Source organism: Leptonotus elevatus, chromosome 14 (genome assembly GCF_054856555.1).
Source record: "Leptonotus elevatus isolate MCC_2025b chromosome 14, RoL_Lele_1.0, whole genome shotgun sequence".
Taxonomy (NCBI): domain Eukaryota; kingdom Metazoa; phylum Chordata; class Actinopteri; order Syngnathiformes; family Syngnathidae; genus Leptonotus; species Leptonotus elevatus.
This window is the reverse complement of record NC_141252.1, coordinates 13,208,744-13,228,045: the sequence shown is the minus strand read 5'-3', so window position 1 is coordinate 13,228,045 and position 19,302 is coordinate 13,208,744. Positions and strand designations below refer to the sequence as shown.

Sequence of the window (19,302 nt, the reverse complement as noted above, 5' to 3'; positions counted from 1 at the left end):
TTATTGGCCTGTAGATTGTCCGAACATAATACAGTATCTGTGATGCTTTGTGATGTCCATAGTACATTTATTTGTGACATGTGCAGCACAGAGTATAAATGTATATATCAGATAAAAGAGACGTACTGCAGTCATACGAAAAAGGCAAATTTTACAATAAGCATTTTGAACACCTTGTAGGTTTCCCAACACATTTCTTTTACAGGGCATTCAAAAAATATGCCCACTAATGTGAATGGAGGACATGAACAAAAACGGATGTGTTCAGTTTTCTTCCGTGACCTCATTTATAATATCCTCTCACCCTGGCACGTTCATGTTTGATTACCAAAGCGATTGTTCACTCAGCTATAATACAATGCATACAGGCTTTTATTATTTATTTATTTTACATTGAAACATTGGTTACCATGTTCAAATATCAGACCCCAATAACAAAATACTCATAACAATAACAAATGTTTAACAACAATAAACGCATTTGTTGATCGTCCCAGGTCTTGCTATGCTTGATTGAGATAACCGAACCATGTGCCTCCATCGTAGTTTGTATACAGTGATGAAATAATACAGACAAGATGAAACAAGCAGTGTCGTTGAGGCAATGGTTAGTTAATAAATTAGACATTTCTTTTTGACAGCTGCGCTTCTCTCAAGTTGATTGGCTGGTGCGAGCTGCCTCCTTGTGGCCTAAAATACACACTGCAGGCGTGTTTTCATCATCTGGTTCGTTGTTCTCGTCCTATTGCACAAGTTCTCTTCCAGAGACCGACACATAAAGATTTCAACTCAAATAGTCAGTGTGTTATTTTTTCCACAAGTGCTAACAAAAAGTTCAAACTCCTGTACAGTGTCACATTTTTTTTTTTAATAAATACTCTCCAATAACAAAAAGTAGATGAGCATATTTTAGCTTTTATAAAACCGAAAACAAACTCCTCAACGTTAAGTCAGCACCAAAATTTGGTGGTAGCTTTGGGTGAAAAAAGTAAACAAATGTTAAACATAATATCGACACCAGCAGGTGTTAAATATTTGTATTCAAATGAACCCCTTTGATGAATAAAAATAGCAAAACAAGTGAAGTAGTTTGTCCATCTCAATGTCTGCCAAGCAAGTCCCGCCTCTCCTCCTGTCATAACTTCCCCAAGTGAAAGAGAATCTGGCAAATAATGGCCACGACCCCAGCGTTCAGTACGGAAGAAATGGAAATGTCTAACAATCTGCTTTCGTAGAGCACAAACTCCGTTTTGTTCTCCTCCACTTTGGCCATGGCCAACAGGCCTTTGGCAGCTCGACACAACATGCTCACGCTGGGCGGATCCATGTGGGGGTGCCCCATGTGCAATAAGCTGTGAGGGTTATGCTGGTACTGCGCCATGCTGACGCCGTCCTCTAAAAAGGCCACCAAATTACCCACGCTGCCTTTCTGCATGGCTATGACACGCGCCGCCGTCGGGTCTCCTTGTGCCAGGTGGGAGGTGATGGCCACCGCCATCTCCCTGTACACTTGGGCCTTTCTCTGACCCACGTAGCGGACCAGCACGGTGAAAAGTTTCTCTTGTCGACTGAAAGGCGGCGTGGCGAGGAGGAGGTCCACGTTCCCTTCCTGGATGCTCAGCTTGCAAAGACATTCCAGAACCAGCCTCTGAGGAGTGAGCTGGGAGTAGGCCAGCGCTGAAGGGAAGGGGTCCTGGGCTTCTGCCGAGGGGCACACCATCCAGTGGAGGAGGCCGTCCAAGATGGGGAGGCAGATGGTGTCGGCGTAAGCGGACAGGTCCAGCTGGCCGGCGATATTCGCCAGAGTTACCATGGCGTTCTCCCGCAGCTGACCCAGACACTCCCACCACCACTCGTATTTACTGCTCGACAGCCCTTTGTCCTGATTCTCGTCTCGTTGATAGCTGGGGGGCGACCTGGTCCTCTCCGGGTGTTGATGGTGCAGCAGCAGGAGCCTGCCCAGGAGAAGAACCAAAGCGGGGTGTCTGGACATATCCGAGTCGTTCCCCGGGATGAAGGACAAGCCGCGGACGATGTTGGAGATGCAGAGGCAGCGTTTGGTTAACGAGTCCTGCCAGGCTGAGCTCGTGGACAGCGGAGCTTCATCCAGGCAGCGGGGTTCATCCTCCAGCAAGGTGATGTGGTCCTGCTCTCCGTCTGGGTGCACCCTGAACGGGTAGGACGGCAGCGAGCGAGCGGGGTGGGCGTTGGAGAGGGCGTCCACCCGCGCGCACAGGACGTCGTCGATGGTAGCCGTGATCCGTTTTCTCGGTTGCTCCTTCTCACCGTCCTCCTTGTTTTCTTTCTTGTGCTCCTCCCCTCTCGGCGGATCGCAGCGGGGTTCCAAGTATGTCTGAATGTGAGCCGTGGTGTCGCCTCCGCCGGCTTGCCAGTGGAGCAGCCCACTGGTGAATTCGTCGACAAAGTCATCCAACATGCCTTCGCTAAGGTCGTCTTTGTCAACGATGGTGATGGGGAGCTTATCGTATTTGCTGGCTTGTTTGGGTTTTGGCTCAGTAACAGACAGCACAAGATCACGCTCACTTTTACTCTCTGCGTTGTCTTCATCCTTTGTTAAGCTCGGATCAGGTTTATTCATCGTGGCAGCTGAGAGAGTCTCTCCAGTAACAGCAAGAAAGTCTTTCAGAGGATTTTCTGGTTGGTCCTCTGGCACCACCAGACCTGGGACAGACTCAGATGTAGATTGTACCGAACTTTCCGTTTCATTGTAAAAGATAGTTTCTTCCTTCTGGTTGGAGCTGAGGTCCAACAAGTTTTTCTTTGTCACCGTCCCTACTTCAAAATCTTGCAGGATGCCGAAGATCTCAATCAGGCAACGGCGGAAGTACTCGACAATGAGCTCCAGGAAGCCTGGCAACTACACGGACACAAAATGTAAGCGTTAACCGTGAGCAGATAGCTGTGTAAGCAGTTTTTTTCTTGAGTTTTCTGACATGCTCTTTTTAGTGTTGCAGTGGTGCAACGGATCACAAAAGTCACGGTTCGGATCTGGTCTCGGATTTGAGCCATAGATCGGATCGTTTTTAGCACACACAAAAAAAGATAAATAGTACTTTGTCTTCATTTGTTTTTTAAATGCTTTTCCACATAAAAACAAACAAAACAAAATGTATAATATAGCCGTTTAGGATTTAGGAACACAACTTTAAGTGCAATATGAGGCAGAAACATTCTCATGGCCATCCAGTCACCCGTAGTTAATGCCAACACCTAGCCGCATGCTAGCAAGTAGCCACTTCCGTCGGAGACTTCCGTCGTCTCATACAATGACGACGTAAATAATTAGCGAGATTCTTAGCGTCCTAAATTAGCGATTGGATATGAGTTTGGGTCCTGGGGATAGCGTTGTGTTGATGTTGGTCGCAACTTTAATGTCAATAAAAACAAAACAACAAAAATTAAATTTCAGTCAAAACTCCATCATGCCACAATGTGGGCCACTTTCAAAGTAAATGTTTACTAAGGCTATTTGCCTTGCCATCAATGTAAGCAAACTTTATTTTGAAGTTAGCCTGAGCGTAAGCGGTGTGTTACGTTGAGTATGTTTCAGCTTCCTTGACATGTCTGAACTTTGTCCACTGTGAATGCGCACTTTGAGTTATTGTGTGGATGTTTGGAGACATATATATAAATCAATAACAAACACGGTTTTTGTTTTACAGAAGAGAGCAATCAGAATAATTTATTCTTGCTGATTATCGTGCACCTACTAATAAACTATTTACAAAATCACATATAATAAAATTTAACCAACGGGTGGACTTTAAAACCACACAATTTATGTTTAAAATAAATAATAATATGCTCCCTTGCTGTGTTCAGAAGCTCTTCCAACAAAGAGTTAGCACTTATGAGCTGAGAGGAACCTCGATGTTTAGGAAAACAAAAAGCAAAGCAAATGTGAAACAGAGATGTAAGGAGTCAACTTGTGGAATAATTTGGATTGTGAATTGAAACTGTGTAACTCAATTAAGAATTTCAAATACATGTATAAATGCAAAAATATAAATAGTTACGAAATGGCAATGTAGTTTATAGTTATTGCAAAAATATGGACAAAAGATAATTTTCTATATATGTATATCAGTAATAATATATTTTTGTAGATAAATGCATGCGTATGTATATGCAGTATATTGTTGGACTTGTGTGTAGGTGCAGTATGTGAATATATGAACTTGTGATAGGTCTGTTACCTTGATGTAGTGTCGTGTGAAAAGTGTAGACAGTAGAAGCTTTGGCTTCTACACATTTAGGTTTTTGTTCTTATATGTATATTTATTTTTTAATTATTGTTATAACCAAATAAACGTAACTTTAAAAAAGTGCTTTACAATGTTTTTTAATCAATGATTGTTGTTTATTTTCGTATTTCGTATAGTGACAAAAAAAAAGGGGGGGGGGGGGTGATGAAACTGATTATGTTGCCGTTTCTGTCATTGCTTACACAGAACACAGAAGAATGTAGAGATGATCGTTTTGACATTTTCCAATTAACTCATTCATTGCCATTGACACCTAATTTGTAATATATATTTTTTTAAATCGTGAGTTAACAAGTGAACTCACGCGATTAGTTACAATTAATTGTAATCACCTGACGCCTCTAATTTTTTAATAATCTTTTCTTCTTCTTTTTTTTTTTTTTCAAAAAGAAAATATTTTTAAAAAGATTATAAAAAATTAGGGGCATCAGACGATTAGAATTTGTAATCGTAATTAATCGCATGATTTCACTAGTTAACTCACGATTATTAGCAAATTTTAGATCTGTTCTAAATGTACAATAAACAAATTTAGGTTTTCATACTCTTGTTAACAAAAGTGGGAAAAATGTTAAACTAATAGAAATAGTAAAAAATTATTTTTGACATTCATAGCCGTCAAAGTCAGTGAAATGAATAAAAAAGTAAAAGAAAAGATAAAAAATTTGGAGCATCAGGCGATTAAAATTTTTATCGTAATTAATCGCATGACTTTAATAGTTAACTCGCGATTAATCACACATGTTATATCTGTTCTAAATGTACAATAAAAAATTCTAGGTTTTCATACGCTTGTTAAAAGTGAAAAAAAAGTTAAATAGAAATAGTTCAAATGAAATGAGTAAAAACAATTGCTCCAAAAGATTACTGAATTATTAACATACTTGTCGATTAATTTGATCATCGATTACTTGTCGATTAATCGATTATTCTTGACAACTCTAATGCGCTCCATTTGCTGTTTCACTGATACGGTGGACACAGGTGTTGTCAAGAGACTGCCTTACCTGGGAAAGGTTAAATGATGCAACAGTGCTGTCATCATAAAGCAGAATGTTGATGGTGTCAAGCGCCCATGTGCTCTCGGCGAGCAGGCCAGACTTAAGCGACATCATCACACGCCACGCCTCGGGCGTTCCTGGGATGAGAAGCGTGGGAGAAAAGTGAACAGTCGTTGGGTCGCAAAAAGGTATGATGACACTGTATTGCGTTGAAATTTGGGATGGACTTGATCATCGATTATTCGAATGTTTAGAATAGTTTGTAGATTTTGAAGAACTGTTGATTCACTGTGTCTGCATCAGATACACGCATGCCAATGTAGAAGCTTCCCAAAAACATTTCCAGAATTGTGTTACTATATACTACACTAACTTGTACTCTACTTGCTAATTCGGCTCATTTGAAGCCCCACTGAGAGTCACAACCAAATTGTTGGCCTGCTTCCAAACCATCCGCTATCTGGGCTTTTCCCTGGGATGAAAATGATTGCTTTGAATATTAGTGTTCCCTTATCGCCTCCCACCTCCTTCCTGTGTTCTTGACTAAGATAAACAAGACTGTCTCCACGGCAATGAGACGATATGCATGGCGCATCAGCTGGGGACACTTGGCCATGCATATACATTCTCAATAACACACACACCATTATCACCACCACCTTTGTTGGATCCCACACTCCTCTGCTGTGATGGCACCTGGGCTATAGAGCGCTAGCTTGGACTAAGCTGCTAGCCATCTTCCAAAAACTCAAATTCATCCTCTCCATATCTGTTGTACATGTCTTTTTGATGTGGCTGTGTAGGTGCTGAGTTTTTTTATTATTTTTTTTATTTACTAGGCTCATACTAAGCTCCCGTTTAAGAAGCATGGCTCGAGCCTTGTCTTTTCTCCCAATCACCGTCCCCAACATCTTCCTGACATGTCTAAGATTTGAAAAAGCGAGTACCAACAGGTCTTTCTGCCATCGTTTATCATGTTTCTTGGATGGGTTGTGCCTCAAATTTGTTGCTCTGTACTTTGTGACAATCCATCCATTCATCCATCTATCTATCATTCATCCATCCATCATTTATAATATTTCTTGGATGGGTTGTGCCTCAATTTTGTTGCTCTGTACTTTGTGACCATCCGTCCATCCATCATTTATCCATCCATCCATCCATCCATATTTCATCCATCAATCCATCCATCCATCATTTATCCATCCATATTTCATCCATCAATCCATCCATCCAACATTTATCCATCCATCCATATTTCATCCATCAATCCATCCATCCATCATTTATCCATCCGTCCATCCATTATTTATCCATCCAGCCATCCATATTTCATCCATCAATCCATCCATCCAACATTTATCCATCCATCCATCATTTCTCCATCCATCCATATTTCATCCATCAATCCATCCATCCAACATTTATCCATCCGTCCATATTTCATCCATCAATCCATCCATCCATCATTTATCCATCCATCCATCCATATTTCATCCATCCATCATTTATCCATCCATCCATCTGTCCATCCATCATTTATCCAGCCATCATCCATCCATCCGTCCATAGAGACTAATGTTGTGTCTCACCTGTGTCCTTGGAGGTAAGCTTGCGTCGAGGCCTGAGAATTGGCAGGGTGCCCTCCACTGAACCCGGTGGGTAGTTGAGGTCCCTCCTCATGTTGTGAGGGAACTGACTCAGAGGTCCACATCCCTGAGAGCCCATCATGGACATCCCAGGCTTTGACATCTTCATGGCTGACAGGAAAGCTACTTTGCTGGGCGACACGCGATTGTCCAAGGAACGTTGGAACGCTCCTGGACTGGGGGCTCTGGGCAGGTGGTTTGCCATGGATTGTGAATTGCAGTAGGAGGACGGGGGGTGGCGCGATGAAAAGGGAGGCATACCGCCTGGTGACGACATATACGGAGACTGCCGGTGCCATTGATCCTGTCCCGGTCGTCCATCCATGTCCTCTCTGCCAATTGAGCCGTAAGGCGGCATTTGGGAAACGTGCCCTTGCCGATTGGGATAGGGATAACCGAGGTCTGTCCTGGATGGCCACATGTTGGGACCATCAGCGGTGTGGTTAGGAGCAGGCCCCCCTCCCATCATTCCATGCTGGTTTGGCATTGAAGAACCCATGCGATCGCGGGGGTAGAGATAAGGGAACTGTCCTTGGATGGGTCTGGGATCTGGGCCTGAATAGCCCCCACTATAATGGTTATACATGTCCGCCTGCTGGTTGGAGTACTGCATTCCGTACATCTCATTCTCGTGCCTTTTGGGTGGAGGACCGTACATACCGTCCATGGATCGTTTATAGCCCTGCTGAAGCAAAAGTGGATGTTGCTTAGCAATATTGTTTCAAAAATCACTTATAATCATTTGGTAATTTTCATAATGAAAATTGTGATTAAATATATAGTACATTTATACATATGTACTGTACGTGTATATATATTAGTGCTGCAAGATTATATATATATATATATACATACATATATATACATAACTTTACATTAAAGATAATGAATGACGACAGACTGCACTCACCTGTTGCTGTTGATACATCCCAGAAGGATGCATCCCATATGGCATGCCAGGATACTGCGGATTGTAGCCATCATGTCTTCAACATAAAACAAGCGGTCATGTAAAACTTACTGCTTTCCAAATGGCTACGAAAAATGCAACACATGACCAAACTATGACATCACACACAGGTTCTGACCTCTGCTGTGAGGGGTATCTACTGGAAGAATACATGCTACCCTCACTGTGAGGCGCCATGTTGTTCTGACTACCGGGGGGACCCAAGCCGCCCTCCATCCCCATCAAGTGGTCTGGTCTGTAGAGTAAACAACAGTTAAGCTTTTACCCCTACAACGGCAAGACAGTGGAACCTTCAAAGTGGACGGAACCTGAGACCCAAGGTCAACAAACCCTGAATATGTGTTTTATATTGTGAAGAGAGTCGCTTCCTAATCGCAAGTAATAAAAAGTCCTCCTTTGTCACAATGTAGATTACTCTTCATCTACATTTACATTGAATGTTTTTACAATTTGCTTTGTCATCCCTAGAAGAGAAGAATTCAAGTTCCATTATTCCCTTTGGGAAAGACTGAGTCAACCAGAATTGAGAAGATTCCACTGTCCATCCTCCGAAGATCTTGGTCTGGCTCACCTCCTGTCATAGCCTGGTCCGTATGAATACTGCGTGCGTTGAGTCATACTAATTGCTGCTGGGGGCCGACCATAAATGTCCTGCGCACCTCCAGGCGGCATCTGGCCAGGCATGAAGGGATCCGCTCCTGCCACTGAGTGGAACAAAAATCAAAAAAGGTAAATATATGTATGTAAGTACGTCACATATGTAGGAACGTAGATAATATTAGCAAAAAATACTTTTAAACTTAAGTTTAGCAAGTCATGCTCAACTGAGGCCTAAAATGCATTTGACAATTTAGTTGTGGCATCTGCAAGCCAGCAGGTGGCAGCATGTCCTCAAATATTCACCAGTTTCTCAACTTGGTTAAGACCCTGTATATATATATATATATATATATATATATATATATATATATATATATATATATATATATATATATATATATATATATATATATATATATATGTGTGTGTGTGTGTACAGGAACCTGTATATTATACTGTATAGGCCTTATATTGTAAACTGCATAAATAACTTGCTATCTGCTGCATTAATTGCTCCACTTAATCTGATTCTTTTATTAGGGAGGTCCATTAAGTCCATCTATCCATGATGAACACGTTAAGATGATAAAAATACTCAGCTACAAGAACATCAAAGATGATGATGTCATTAGTGAAGGTGTGTGTGCTCACTTGTGTGTGGTAAATTATTGAGTATTATTTAGTTTCAGTTGTACAACTTTTTGTGTTGAGACTCCCAATCGCAGCAATACAAGCTCCTTGTCCATTTTCAACCACAATGTTTTGAATTGTGATGTTGATTTAAAAAAAAAAAAAAAAAAAAAAGTATAAAAGGAAACAGTTGATTTCATTGTGACGACTATTTGTCTACAAGCCAGTGTTTCGTGTTGGCCTCACTCACTCTTCCTCATGCCAATGAAGGGATCCTTGGTATCGTATTGCATCCTCATCATCATGTCAGGCATAATGAGGCCTTGCTGGTATGAAGCAGAGGGTGGCAGAGAGGCAGCGCGCTTCTGGAAGGCCGGGTCACTGACTTCTGAGAAGGGATCCTGCACGCTCACGCTGCTCCTGGAAAGGGGGTGGGATTAGGAATGGAGGGACAAGAAGTAGAGTACTAAAGTGGAATCGGGAACTGTGTAAGAAATGTGTACTAAATAATGACATATTATAATTTACGGAAGAGCTATAGGGCCAGTGAAAAGAGAATAAAAAGTTTGGCAGGATTCTGACTTTATAGCTCATAAGTATGAAATTTCATGATATTGTAAAAAAGAAAAAGGAAAAAAAGAGGCTCATATCTTCATCTGGCCTTTACAGTAAGTCTTAAATGCAGGTGGCCAAAATATGCCCAATTAAAATTAATCTGCACTAATAAACTAACCACCAGAGGGTGCTGCAACTTCACAAATGTGCAGCTTTTACTATCGTGACATGATGACGGCGACATTGTGCCAGTTAGCGTTACATCCCTACAAATGTGATTAGGTAATTGCGTATTATTCGTGTCAAAAGCATGTCAAAACCACCTCATGCCCAGATGCACCTATGAAAAATTTATTTTATAGTTGGCATGAACGACTACCTCGAGCTACTGGAAAAATCCAGGAGCGCATGAGAAGCTACGTCTTTTGCAAGACTAACATCCTCAAATGCAGTAAAGTGCAATCCGGGCTTCAAATCATAACTGATCAAGCGTACTACACATCCGTCTCGTGTGACCTTTTAGGTCTGTAAATCAACTCCCCTCTTCCTTTTCTGAGATATGCATCAATTTGAAAGTGTCAAATGATATTTTACAGGGAAAAGTGGTTACATTAAGTGTGAAATGTAGTGACTGATGATGCATGCAGTGAGAAAGGCAGTCAATCTCGCTACAAATAATATTGCCATTATGTGTAGAGCGAGTAAAAGAAGGATTTAAGGTACCTGTTTGGAGGCACAGGTGTGCCCTGTCCCAAAGGGGTGGTCGCACGGGTGGGGGGCAAGAGGTCCCCTGCACCTTCCGCAGTGGAGCTGCTGCCAGAAGATTGCGGCGTCTGAGGACCTTGGAGGGAGCCGCCTGAGTTAGCTGCAAGGTTGAGATGTTGGGATGTTAGGACTGGAGCAAAAAGTTATGTCATCAACTTAAAAGGTAATCAGGACAACCGTTAAGTCAGCTTGCTTGTCCACACAACTCCTAACGTGGCTCGACAGAGGTTTCGTATGAGAGAGAGAGAATATTTTGGAATTGAGGCCAAAGCGCTGGCAGTAATGACCTACATGAGAAGTGAGCTGAAGCAAACAGCCCACATATGGGCATCGGGATGGGAACAACATGGCGGCTAATGAGGGGCCCATGGAGGAAGAGAAGGACAGATAAAAACAGCAGAGAAAAAAAATCAAGGGAAATAAAGTCAACCACATGCTGCTCGCCTGATTACAATTTGGTCTTATTTCAAAACAATATATTCCATTAATTGAAGTGTGGGAGTAGCGAAGATTGAGGTGCCGAAGTCAACGGGCTACATGAATAGCTCTTATCATATAAATGAATATACTTTACATAAGTTAACTGCTGTTAAGCAAAAACTTAGCAAATGATGTCCCCGCCATTAAACTGCCGATGCTTAATACGCTGCAGCCTGGCTAGATTTTCTGGCGAGCACTCTTGATCATTTAAAGCCGTCGTCATACTGGCACCTTCCTACAAGCTCGTCCAAGGTCCTACAAAAGCAAAACAAATGACAACCTGATCTGATGACACGTCAGATATAGATTTTTTCTATTAAAGTTAAAGGTGCTGCCAAATGCTCATATTTCAGCTTTTGACCAAATATACACCAGTTTCTAAAAGTCTCAGTCGACACAAAAATGTTCTTGACAATAATATGTTGTATGCCCTCACAGCATTTTGAATAATATTACATTTGTTGAATATGAATTAAGCAATCAAAATCCACCCATTTTTATCCATCTCAGGGGGCGGCCATTTTGCCACTAGATGCCGACTGAAGATGACATCAATGTTTCTCAGGTAACAGCCAATCACGGCTCACCTGTTTTCTGACTTTGTTCGTATGATGTTCACGAGCTGAGCCGTGATTGGTCGTTACCCGAGGCCTGAGCAACGGTGATGTCATTTTTAGTCGACAGCAAGTAGCAAAATGGCTGCCCCTAAAATGGATTAAAAAACGGATGGATTTTGCTGCTTCATTCATAATACATACAATATTCATCAGGACACTGTGCTTAGACTAGTAGACTAGACTAGACTGCATGGAAGATATTAACTCATTCACTGCCATTGACAGCTATAGACATAACATTTTTAATTTGAACTATTTCTATTAGTATAACATTTTTCCCACTTTTGTTAACAAAAGTATGAAAACCTAGAATTTTTTTTATTGTACATTTAGAACAGATATAAAATTTGTGATTAATCATGAGTTAACTAGTGAAGTCATGCGATTAATTACAATTAAAATTTTTAATCGCCTGACGTGATTTAAAAAAATAAATAAGAAAAGATTATTAAAAAATTATTAATTAATTAGGGGCCTCAGGTGATTACATTTTTTAATCGTAATTAATCGCATGACTTCAGTAGTTAACTCACAATTAATCACAAATATTATACCTGTTCTAAATGTACGATAAAAAAATTCTAGGTTTTCATACCTTGTTAACAAAAGTGGAAAAAAAAAGTTAAACTAATAGAAATAGTTCAAATGATTTTTTTCTTTTTTACGTCTATAGCCGTCAATGGCAGTGAACGAGTTAACGTAAAGAAAAGTGGGGTTGATTTCCCTTTTAATTCATTTGCTTCCAAAAATGTATAAACCCGTTCTATTTTAAAAGTTTTTAAGTGCCCCAAAGATGTATTTATAATTGTTTTTAATGCTAGAGCATGCAGAGGCTTCGATGCAGCCTCTCAACTGCTGAGAACAGTTGAGGAAATGGTAGTCATTACAAAAACGGCCAGCAGGTAGCAGCAGAGCAAAAGAGATCAACCAGGGCCATGTTGCAAAAAAGCTAATTTACCCACAGTTCTAAACAGATTTGTAAATAATGATGAAACTTAGCTATATTCTAATGCTGCAAAACGGAAACAGATGGAAATATATATTTCCCCAATGAAAGAAGATACTCTAATCTTTCTTTTGGTAGGTTCCATGTTTTTATAGCAATAGAACACAGTATTCTGTGAACCTTGCAAGTCAGTCAAAATCCAGTAAAACAGCCGGGAGTGAAGGGAGTTGCTTCAGTGAAAATGGCTGCAAGTGAATAAGTTAAGATACGAGTGCATCGAATTGAGCAGAATTGAATCGTTCCACTTTGAGATATGTATAAAAGGAAATGGCACATCTACAGTACTGACAAGTTTATTTAAATATATGTAAAATGGCACTAAAAAAGTGATTGCATCATATCCTCTCGAACAGAGCATTAGCATACCAAATTGGAGTCCAACTGGATCGAACTCTTCCACTTTCAAATCGAACCGTATTTGAACCGTTTCACATCCCACATATCGATAACTGTATCGAAAAATGAACTAGTCAATCGCATGATGATGATGAAGACTACACTGCTATACAAATACATATTCAAATCTATAAAACCCTACTGAAATTGAAAATGACACGCCTCCTGGATCATGAGTTATAATTGATAAATCAAAGGTAAAACTGGGTTAGCCTATTTAGTTGTTAACGCCACATCTGTGCAAATTCTAGGAGTAAAGAGCCACAAGAGGCTGGTAGCACAAGCTCATAAAACCAAGGGATACAAATTCCCCGTAGCAAGTTTAATGCAAAATGAGGACCGTTCTGCTAAAAAGATGACAACGACAAAGAGAGGATATGAAAACAGCCTAATGAGCATTTAGCGTAAGAAGCCTTCCACTGGAACAGCCTTGGTGGCCCATTACCGCGCCACACGTTTCCAATAGGAAAAAAACACAGACTAAAGCTTTAAAAATTCATACTAATTCTAAATTATTCAATGACGTCCCCTGCGTCTACATGGTAGGAGACAGCGAGGCTGAAATAGAGGGGAGGACGCTTATGCTATAATAATGGCAGAGGTTGAAGTGTCGCTCACGTACATGTAAACAATATCTGCTTTAACCAAGGTTCAGAAGCAGATTACCACTCTTCAATAGCAAACAGCATGATGCAAATATTCCGATGTGAGATGAAGATGGACGCAAGCGCCCTTTTGCTCCACATTTCCAGGCAGAAGAATGACAGCGGCAAAAAAACAAATGTGTGCGTTTCAGTCACGTGGTTGACATTTGTGTGTGTGACAGCGGGTGACATAATCCACTGGGGTGGGGGCAGAGAGGAGGGGCCATGGGTGGGAGTCGGTCAGCCGAGCCCCTTTTGTGAATGAAAGGTGACGGGGAGGTCAGGTTTGTTTACATTTTGCATTCCAGCCCTCATTAATCACTCCTCCACATACACGCTCTCGCCGCTACCAGCCCGCTGGACACGCTCCATCTGTGACATCACCGCTCTGTCGAGTCTATAAATAGACTGGCAGGGTCTCTGCAGGGCAGATGGCTTATGATGTAAAAGGAGGAAAAAAATAGAGAGAGAGCACAAGTGACATCGAATGTAATAATTTATTGACGCAATAATTTTCCTTTTGATTAAAGTTGATGTAGGGTACTTTGTTTTTATTATTTTTTATTTCTAACACTTATGATATGATGGTATACTACAAACAATAAAGGCACGGTCGCCTTTCATGTTGAGCACCAAATGCGCAAGATGGACTGTGAGATTGTTTTGTTTTGTTTTATGTCAGCAAGGTGCTCCAAGCCTTACATGAACAGTGACAGTCCCATTAGATGATTATATATATTTTTTTATACTTAAAGACAAGACATATGAGGCGGAATTATAATGCATTATAAACACAAGATATGTGTTTTGTGTGATGTCCATGTCTACAGGGCCAATTTTCTTTCCCACAAGCAGGAAAAGCAATCTTCAATATCTCACGCTGAGGTTCTTTTCAAAAGCCGGGGTCACCTTTCTCATCTCAGTTGCAAATTAGAGGCGTGCCCTTAATGCACCGACTCTCTTCTTTCCTCGACACTCCTGATCCTCGTGTCATAATTGTTCACAATATCAATACCAAACATATACAAACAAAGTTACCCAAACACAACCTCCCTTAACCTCAATTCACACAAAAATCCAAAAATAAAAGGTCCAAATGGGATAGTATCGTAGCTGACCTTCATTAACTGGTAAATTGTCTCATAAAGTGTTGTTTACTTACAGTATTTCATGGGCTTACAAGAGAGCATGCAGAAGTTTGGTATGTTCTGTAACTTCATTTACCTTCTAGCAGAAATGCTCCAGTTCCTAATGGAAATGCATGGTCATCGACCTCCAAAATGTACAATGTGTCTAGGTGGACATTTTCCATTGTTTAACATACTGTACTGTATGAGTGTAAGTAAGAGTATGTATGTATGCAATAACTTCAAAAAATTAACTAAATCACATTAAGAAAGTCATCTTGAATAAAAACATTGCATTTGCCTTTGGACTAGCTGGCTGGAGAAAGAAAGTTGACTCTGATCTTTATTTCTTCTGTTAGTGCATCATTTAGTGGCCGAATGGCGGATGTTATTTGTCTGCTTAATTAAAAACGCTCACTGACTTAGAACTTATTTAATAGGGTTTTATGAAAGACAATTCAGCACATTGCGCTTCCCCAAAACACAGGAAAGGAAGTTCTGAACGTCCTAAAAAGCACTTGCAATTATAACAAAATATAATCAGCCACTCAGTTTTCGGTCTTCATCACTTAACCAGTAGAGGGCAGTCATGCACTAAACGTGTCTGCCTAGAAGAACACAGGAACATGAAGTTATTGAGCTCATGTAGCTAACAGCTAGCTCTACCCTTACTCATGGAAACATGTTGAAGCGTCGTTTATAAGTGACTTTTTAGACACTATTACATGTGTAAAGTAGATATAATGACATACGTGTGAACTAAATGGTGGCTAGGGTTTGTTTACCTGAAGTGCTAATCGCGAGCGCACTAATGCTAATCACGATTACTAACAGTTTAGCATAGGCTAATTTTGTTGGTGTTCATGCATAGAATATAAATTGTGAGTACAGTACTTATAGTCACTCAATTCAACTTATGTACAACCTTAGCACTACTTAGGATTTATAATCATAACGCTGCTCCAAATAAAACTGAGACCCAAGTTCAGCACGCACAAAAATTGCAGCAGACAGAGAGGCTGCTCTGAAGCCCACATATCCCCTGGTGGGAGACAATTATATTTCTTACTAAGCCACTTCACACTCGTCGATGTGCAATTTATTTGCGCTACCTGCTTTTTTTTTTTAATATCATGTCAATACGGCATATTGAATGTGCAAAGTCAGTAATATTATCAAGTATCAGATATGACTTTATTTTTCATCTAAGCACATACACTGTTAAACCCTACTGTATCCTCTGACACATTAGAGAACCCAACACTAGTTTCAAAGATGATCATTTGTTTCTTTTTCAAGCTTTGCTCAACCTCATCTGAACTCGTGTAGTGTGTGAATGCTATTTTGAAACACAGCAGGCCTAATCTGTCATCATTTGTTAAAAAAAAAAAACACATTTGAATGACGCAACATTTACTACTAGGGATGTTCAATGCCACTTTTTTCAGACTGATATCAATACGACTACTCAACTCTTGAGTAGTCACTGATACCAACACCAAGTACTGATAGCACTAGTTTTTATTTGACACACACACACACAAAATAAATCATTGCGATTGGTTGGCATCCAGTTCAGGGTGTGCCCCGCCTACTGCCCGAAGCCAGCTGGGATAGGCTCCAGCCCCCCCCCCCCCCCGCGACCCTTGTGAGGAAAAGCGGTTAAGAAAATGGATGGACAAAATAAATAAATAAATAAATAAAATTGCATGAAATCAATGGCAAATGTTTCTTTTTCTAATTTGTAATCTCTAGTTCTTGATCGTAAAAGGTCCACAAGGGGGCGCTGTGAGTATCGGCCCAAAACCAATACCTGATATCAGCACTCGCCCATCCCTAATTCTTACTAAATCTAAGTTACATACAAGCATTCTAATTAGTATTATGCATGGAGAAAAAAAATTACAACTTGGCTAATTCAGCATTGATATACACTCAATGACGGACGGGCCTGGCAACGGTGCAAAAGTGGAACATTCGCCAAAGTTGCAAGACCATTGACACCTGTAGCTTGATGGAATTGCACGCAGGTGGGCAAGAAGCTGAAACCGGTCCTTACCAGGTGAGGGAGGCTGGATCTTGACCTGCTTCCTGCTGTCCCCTGCAGCCAAACTCCCACCGCTGCTGCTGCTGCTGTCGGCCGGCGGCTCTTCACCTCGCTCCATCTTGCACTCGTAGGCAAACAGAAACTGGATGTAGTGCTTCTTCAGCGAGCTCGCTGAGCTGCTCGACGTTCCCACGCTCAGCGTGGTGGACAGCTCCCGCCATTTCTTGTTCTTGTTTACCTGTGGAGGGTGGCAAAATGTAATTTTTTTGTCATCTATTTTGTGATGTTCACATACTGTTGTCATATTTATGAATTCAATACGATGACATCCCCTGCGCCACAACTTAGACCTGCTTTTAGCTTATCTACAGTAAAATCTAGCCTACCTTTGGTCACCATATTGCCAAATACGCTAATCTAGACTAGCTCTGGCATGAAAGTGGCATCTGTCCTCAAAAACAGGTCCCCATAATGTATTTAAGTGCACAATTGTTTAACAATGACAATTTACTTGAGGATTACATATATTTGATCCCATTGAGAACATGTTTACATCAATTCTGTGGTTCTGTGGTCTTAAATCCTAACACGAGTTACCATGGCAAGGCCTCCAATCTCCCGAACAGCAACGTAAAGCTTCCATAGATCCAGAGGTTTCTTCCCCATGATGGGCAGCTGGGAAACGGGAGTTCCTCTCTCCTCCATGAAGGACAGGTAGCGTTCCACCCACATCCGCCTCTCCGGCTCCGCACCCAGCTCGTACAGTCGCGAGACTCGCTCGCTGCTGGACGTTGACGAATTTGGGTTGGCTTTCTGTCAAAAAAAAAAAAATGGAGGGGGCAAAATACAGGTAAGTTAATGTATATAGCTCTTGGATTCCGAGAACGGCCACAACCTCTCGCCTCCTAAATGACCATTTCATATGAATTGTATCGTGGCAATTACACAGGCTATTTGCTGTACCTTGTACTGTACTTTAACAATTGTCTCTCCCCTGGGAGTCATTAAGTTTCATTGTATATTTACACAGAGCGAACGAGAATCTTGGTTATATGGATATATTAAAACAGTACACACAGTGTGTTGAAAGAATTTAATTTATACGTTTACAGCAGATTTAGGATCTGGCCTTATGTAACATGGGGGTCAGCAACCTTTACTGTCTAAATTTAGAGCCATTTTATGCCAAATAAATGAAAAAAATCTGTATGGAATTGCAAAACATTTGAACATTGTGATGAATGAAACAATGTGTTATTTTAATTAAAAAGTACTGAGGGCCCAAAAGCTAATTAGAGCTGCACCAGAACACAAGAATATGCAGCATCCATTTTCTTCTCCCTTTTTGTAATTTTCCATACTTTATTTTTCATATTATTTTTTCTTCATTTTGACATTTATGGGAAATTCGTGGACAATTACTAATTTTCTGCCTCTCTTCTTCCTTTTTATGGTTATGGCTATTTTTTGACATTTTTCTGCCTTTTTTGCTATAATTTTTGACAATTACGTCGACATTTTATGGTAATTTTCAGGATTTTTTTCTTTTGTTTTTGGACTTTTTTAAAAATCCAATTCTCTCACATTTTTAGGCAATTTCGTGGACATTTTATGGTAATTCCCTGCTTTTCCTCTTCCTTTTGGGACATATTATGCTCACTTTTTAAATTTTTTAACACTTTATCATCTACTTTACATCTCCTTTTTCCCCCCTAACAAATTTTAATTCTGACATTATTAATTTTTTTTATTGTAATCATTAATTTATTGAAAGAATACTTTATCAAAAAAAAAAAAAAAATGAATATGTAAAAAAAAAAAAAAAGCTAAATTTGAATTTTTTTTAGAGCTCCCTGACATTAAATGTTTTTATTGTAATCATTAATTTATGTAAAGAATATTTTATCTAAAAAATAAAAATGAATATGTAAAAAAAAAAAAAGATACATTCTACAATTTTTTTTAGCGCTCCCAGACATTTAAAATTTTGTTTTTTTATTGTAATCATTAATTTATTTAAAGAATATTTTATCTAAAAAATAAAAATAAATATGTAAAAAAAAAAGATCAATTCTACATTTTTATTTTTTTTTAGCTCCGCAGGCAGCCACTGGAGAGGGACTAAAGAGCTGCAAGTTGCAGACACCTGGCCTATATGGACCCCCCCCATCCATCCATTCATATTGAACCTGTGGTACTTACTGGGCTTGGAGGGGCCTTGACGGGCCAAGGGGGGCTGCTTATGCTGTCACTATCATCTCCGTGGTAGGAGGACAAGCTGGCTGGGCTGGGCGACAGTGGGGAGGGGACGGGCACAGCACTGCTTGGCGTGGCCGGCTGCGACGCGCACTGCTGGGGGGCCGAGGTGCTGTTGTTGTGACTGTCTTGTAACTGGTGTGCACAGAGAGAGAAAAAAAAACAGCTTCAGTGGATAAAAGAATGATTCAAACATCTTAACGTAACATGTCTGACCCTGAGGAAGCAAAATCACTGGACATTGGTTACATCCACATGAACATTATGGAATGT

General features: G+C 40.4%; 1 protein-coding gene across 2 annotated transcripts in view; it reads right to left on the bottom strand.

Moving 5' to 3' along the window:
• Positions 1 to 354: 354 nt before the first annotated feature.
• arid1b (AT-rich interactive domain 1B) overlaps positions 355 to 19,302 on the bottom strand; it is a 224,381-nt gene continuing 205,433 nt past the window's right edge. Inside the window, exons 12-22 of one of the 2 annotated variants that reach the window (XM_086094165.1) lie at positions 18,976 to 19,164; positions 17,371 to 17,586; positions 16,786 to 17,011; positions 10,415 to 10,556; positions 9,387 to 9,556; positions 8,478 to 8,610; positions 8,025 to 8,141; positions 7,847 to 7,922; positions 6,880 to 7,621; positions 5,294 to 5,424; positions 355 to 2,878 (exon numbers count right to left, since the gene is read on the bottom strand). In XM_086094165.1, coding sequence (XP_085950291.1) covers positions 1,136 to 2,878; positions 5,294 to 5,424; positions 6,880 to 7,621; positions 7,847 to 7,922; positions 8,025 to 8,141; positions 8,478 to 8,610; positions 9,387 to 9,556; positions 10,415 to 10,556; positions 16,786 to 17,011; positions 17,371 to 17,586; positions 18,976 to 19,164 — 3,885 coding nt within the window. In that variant the 3' untranslated portion in view covers positions 355 to 1,135. The remainder of the gene's footprint in view (positions 2,879 to 5,293; positions 5,425 to 6,879; positions 7,622 to 7,846; positions 7,923 to 8,024; positions 8,142 to 8,477; positions 8,611 to 9,386; positions 9,557 to 10,414; positions 10,557 to 16,785; positions 17,012 to 17,370; positions 17,587 to 18,975; positions 19,165 to 19,302) is intronic. The other variant, XM_086094166.1, reaches the window with a different exon arrangement.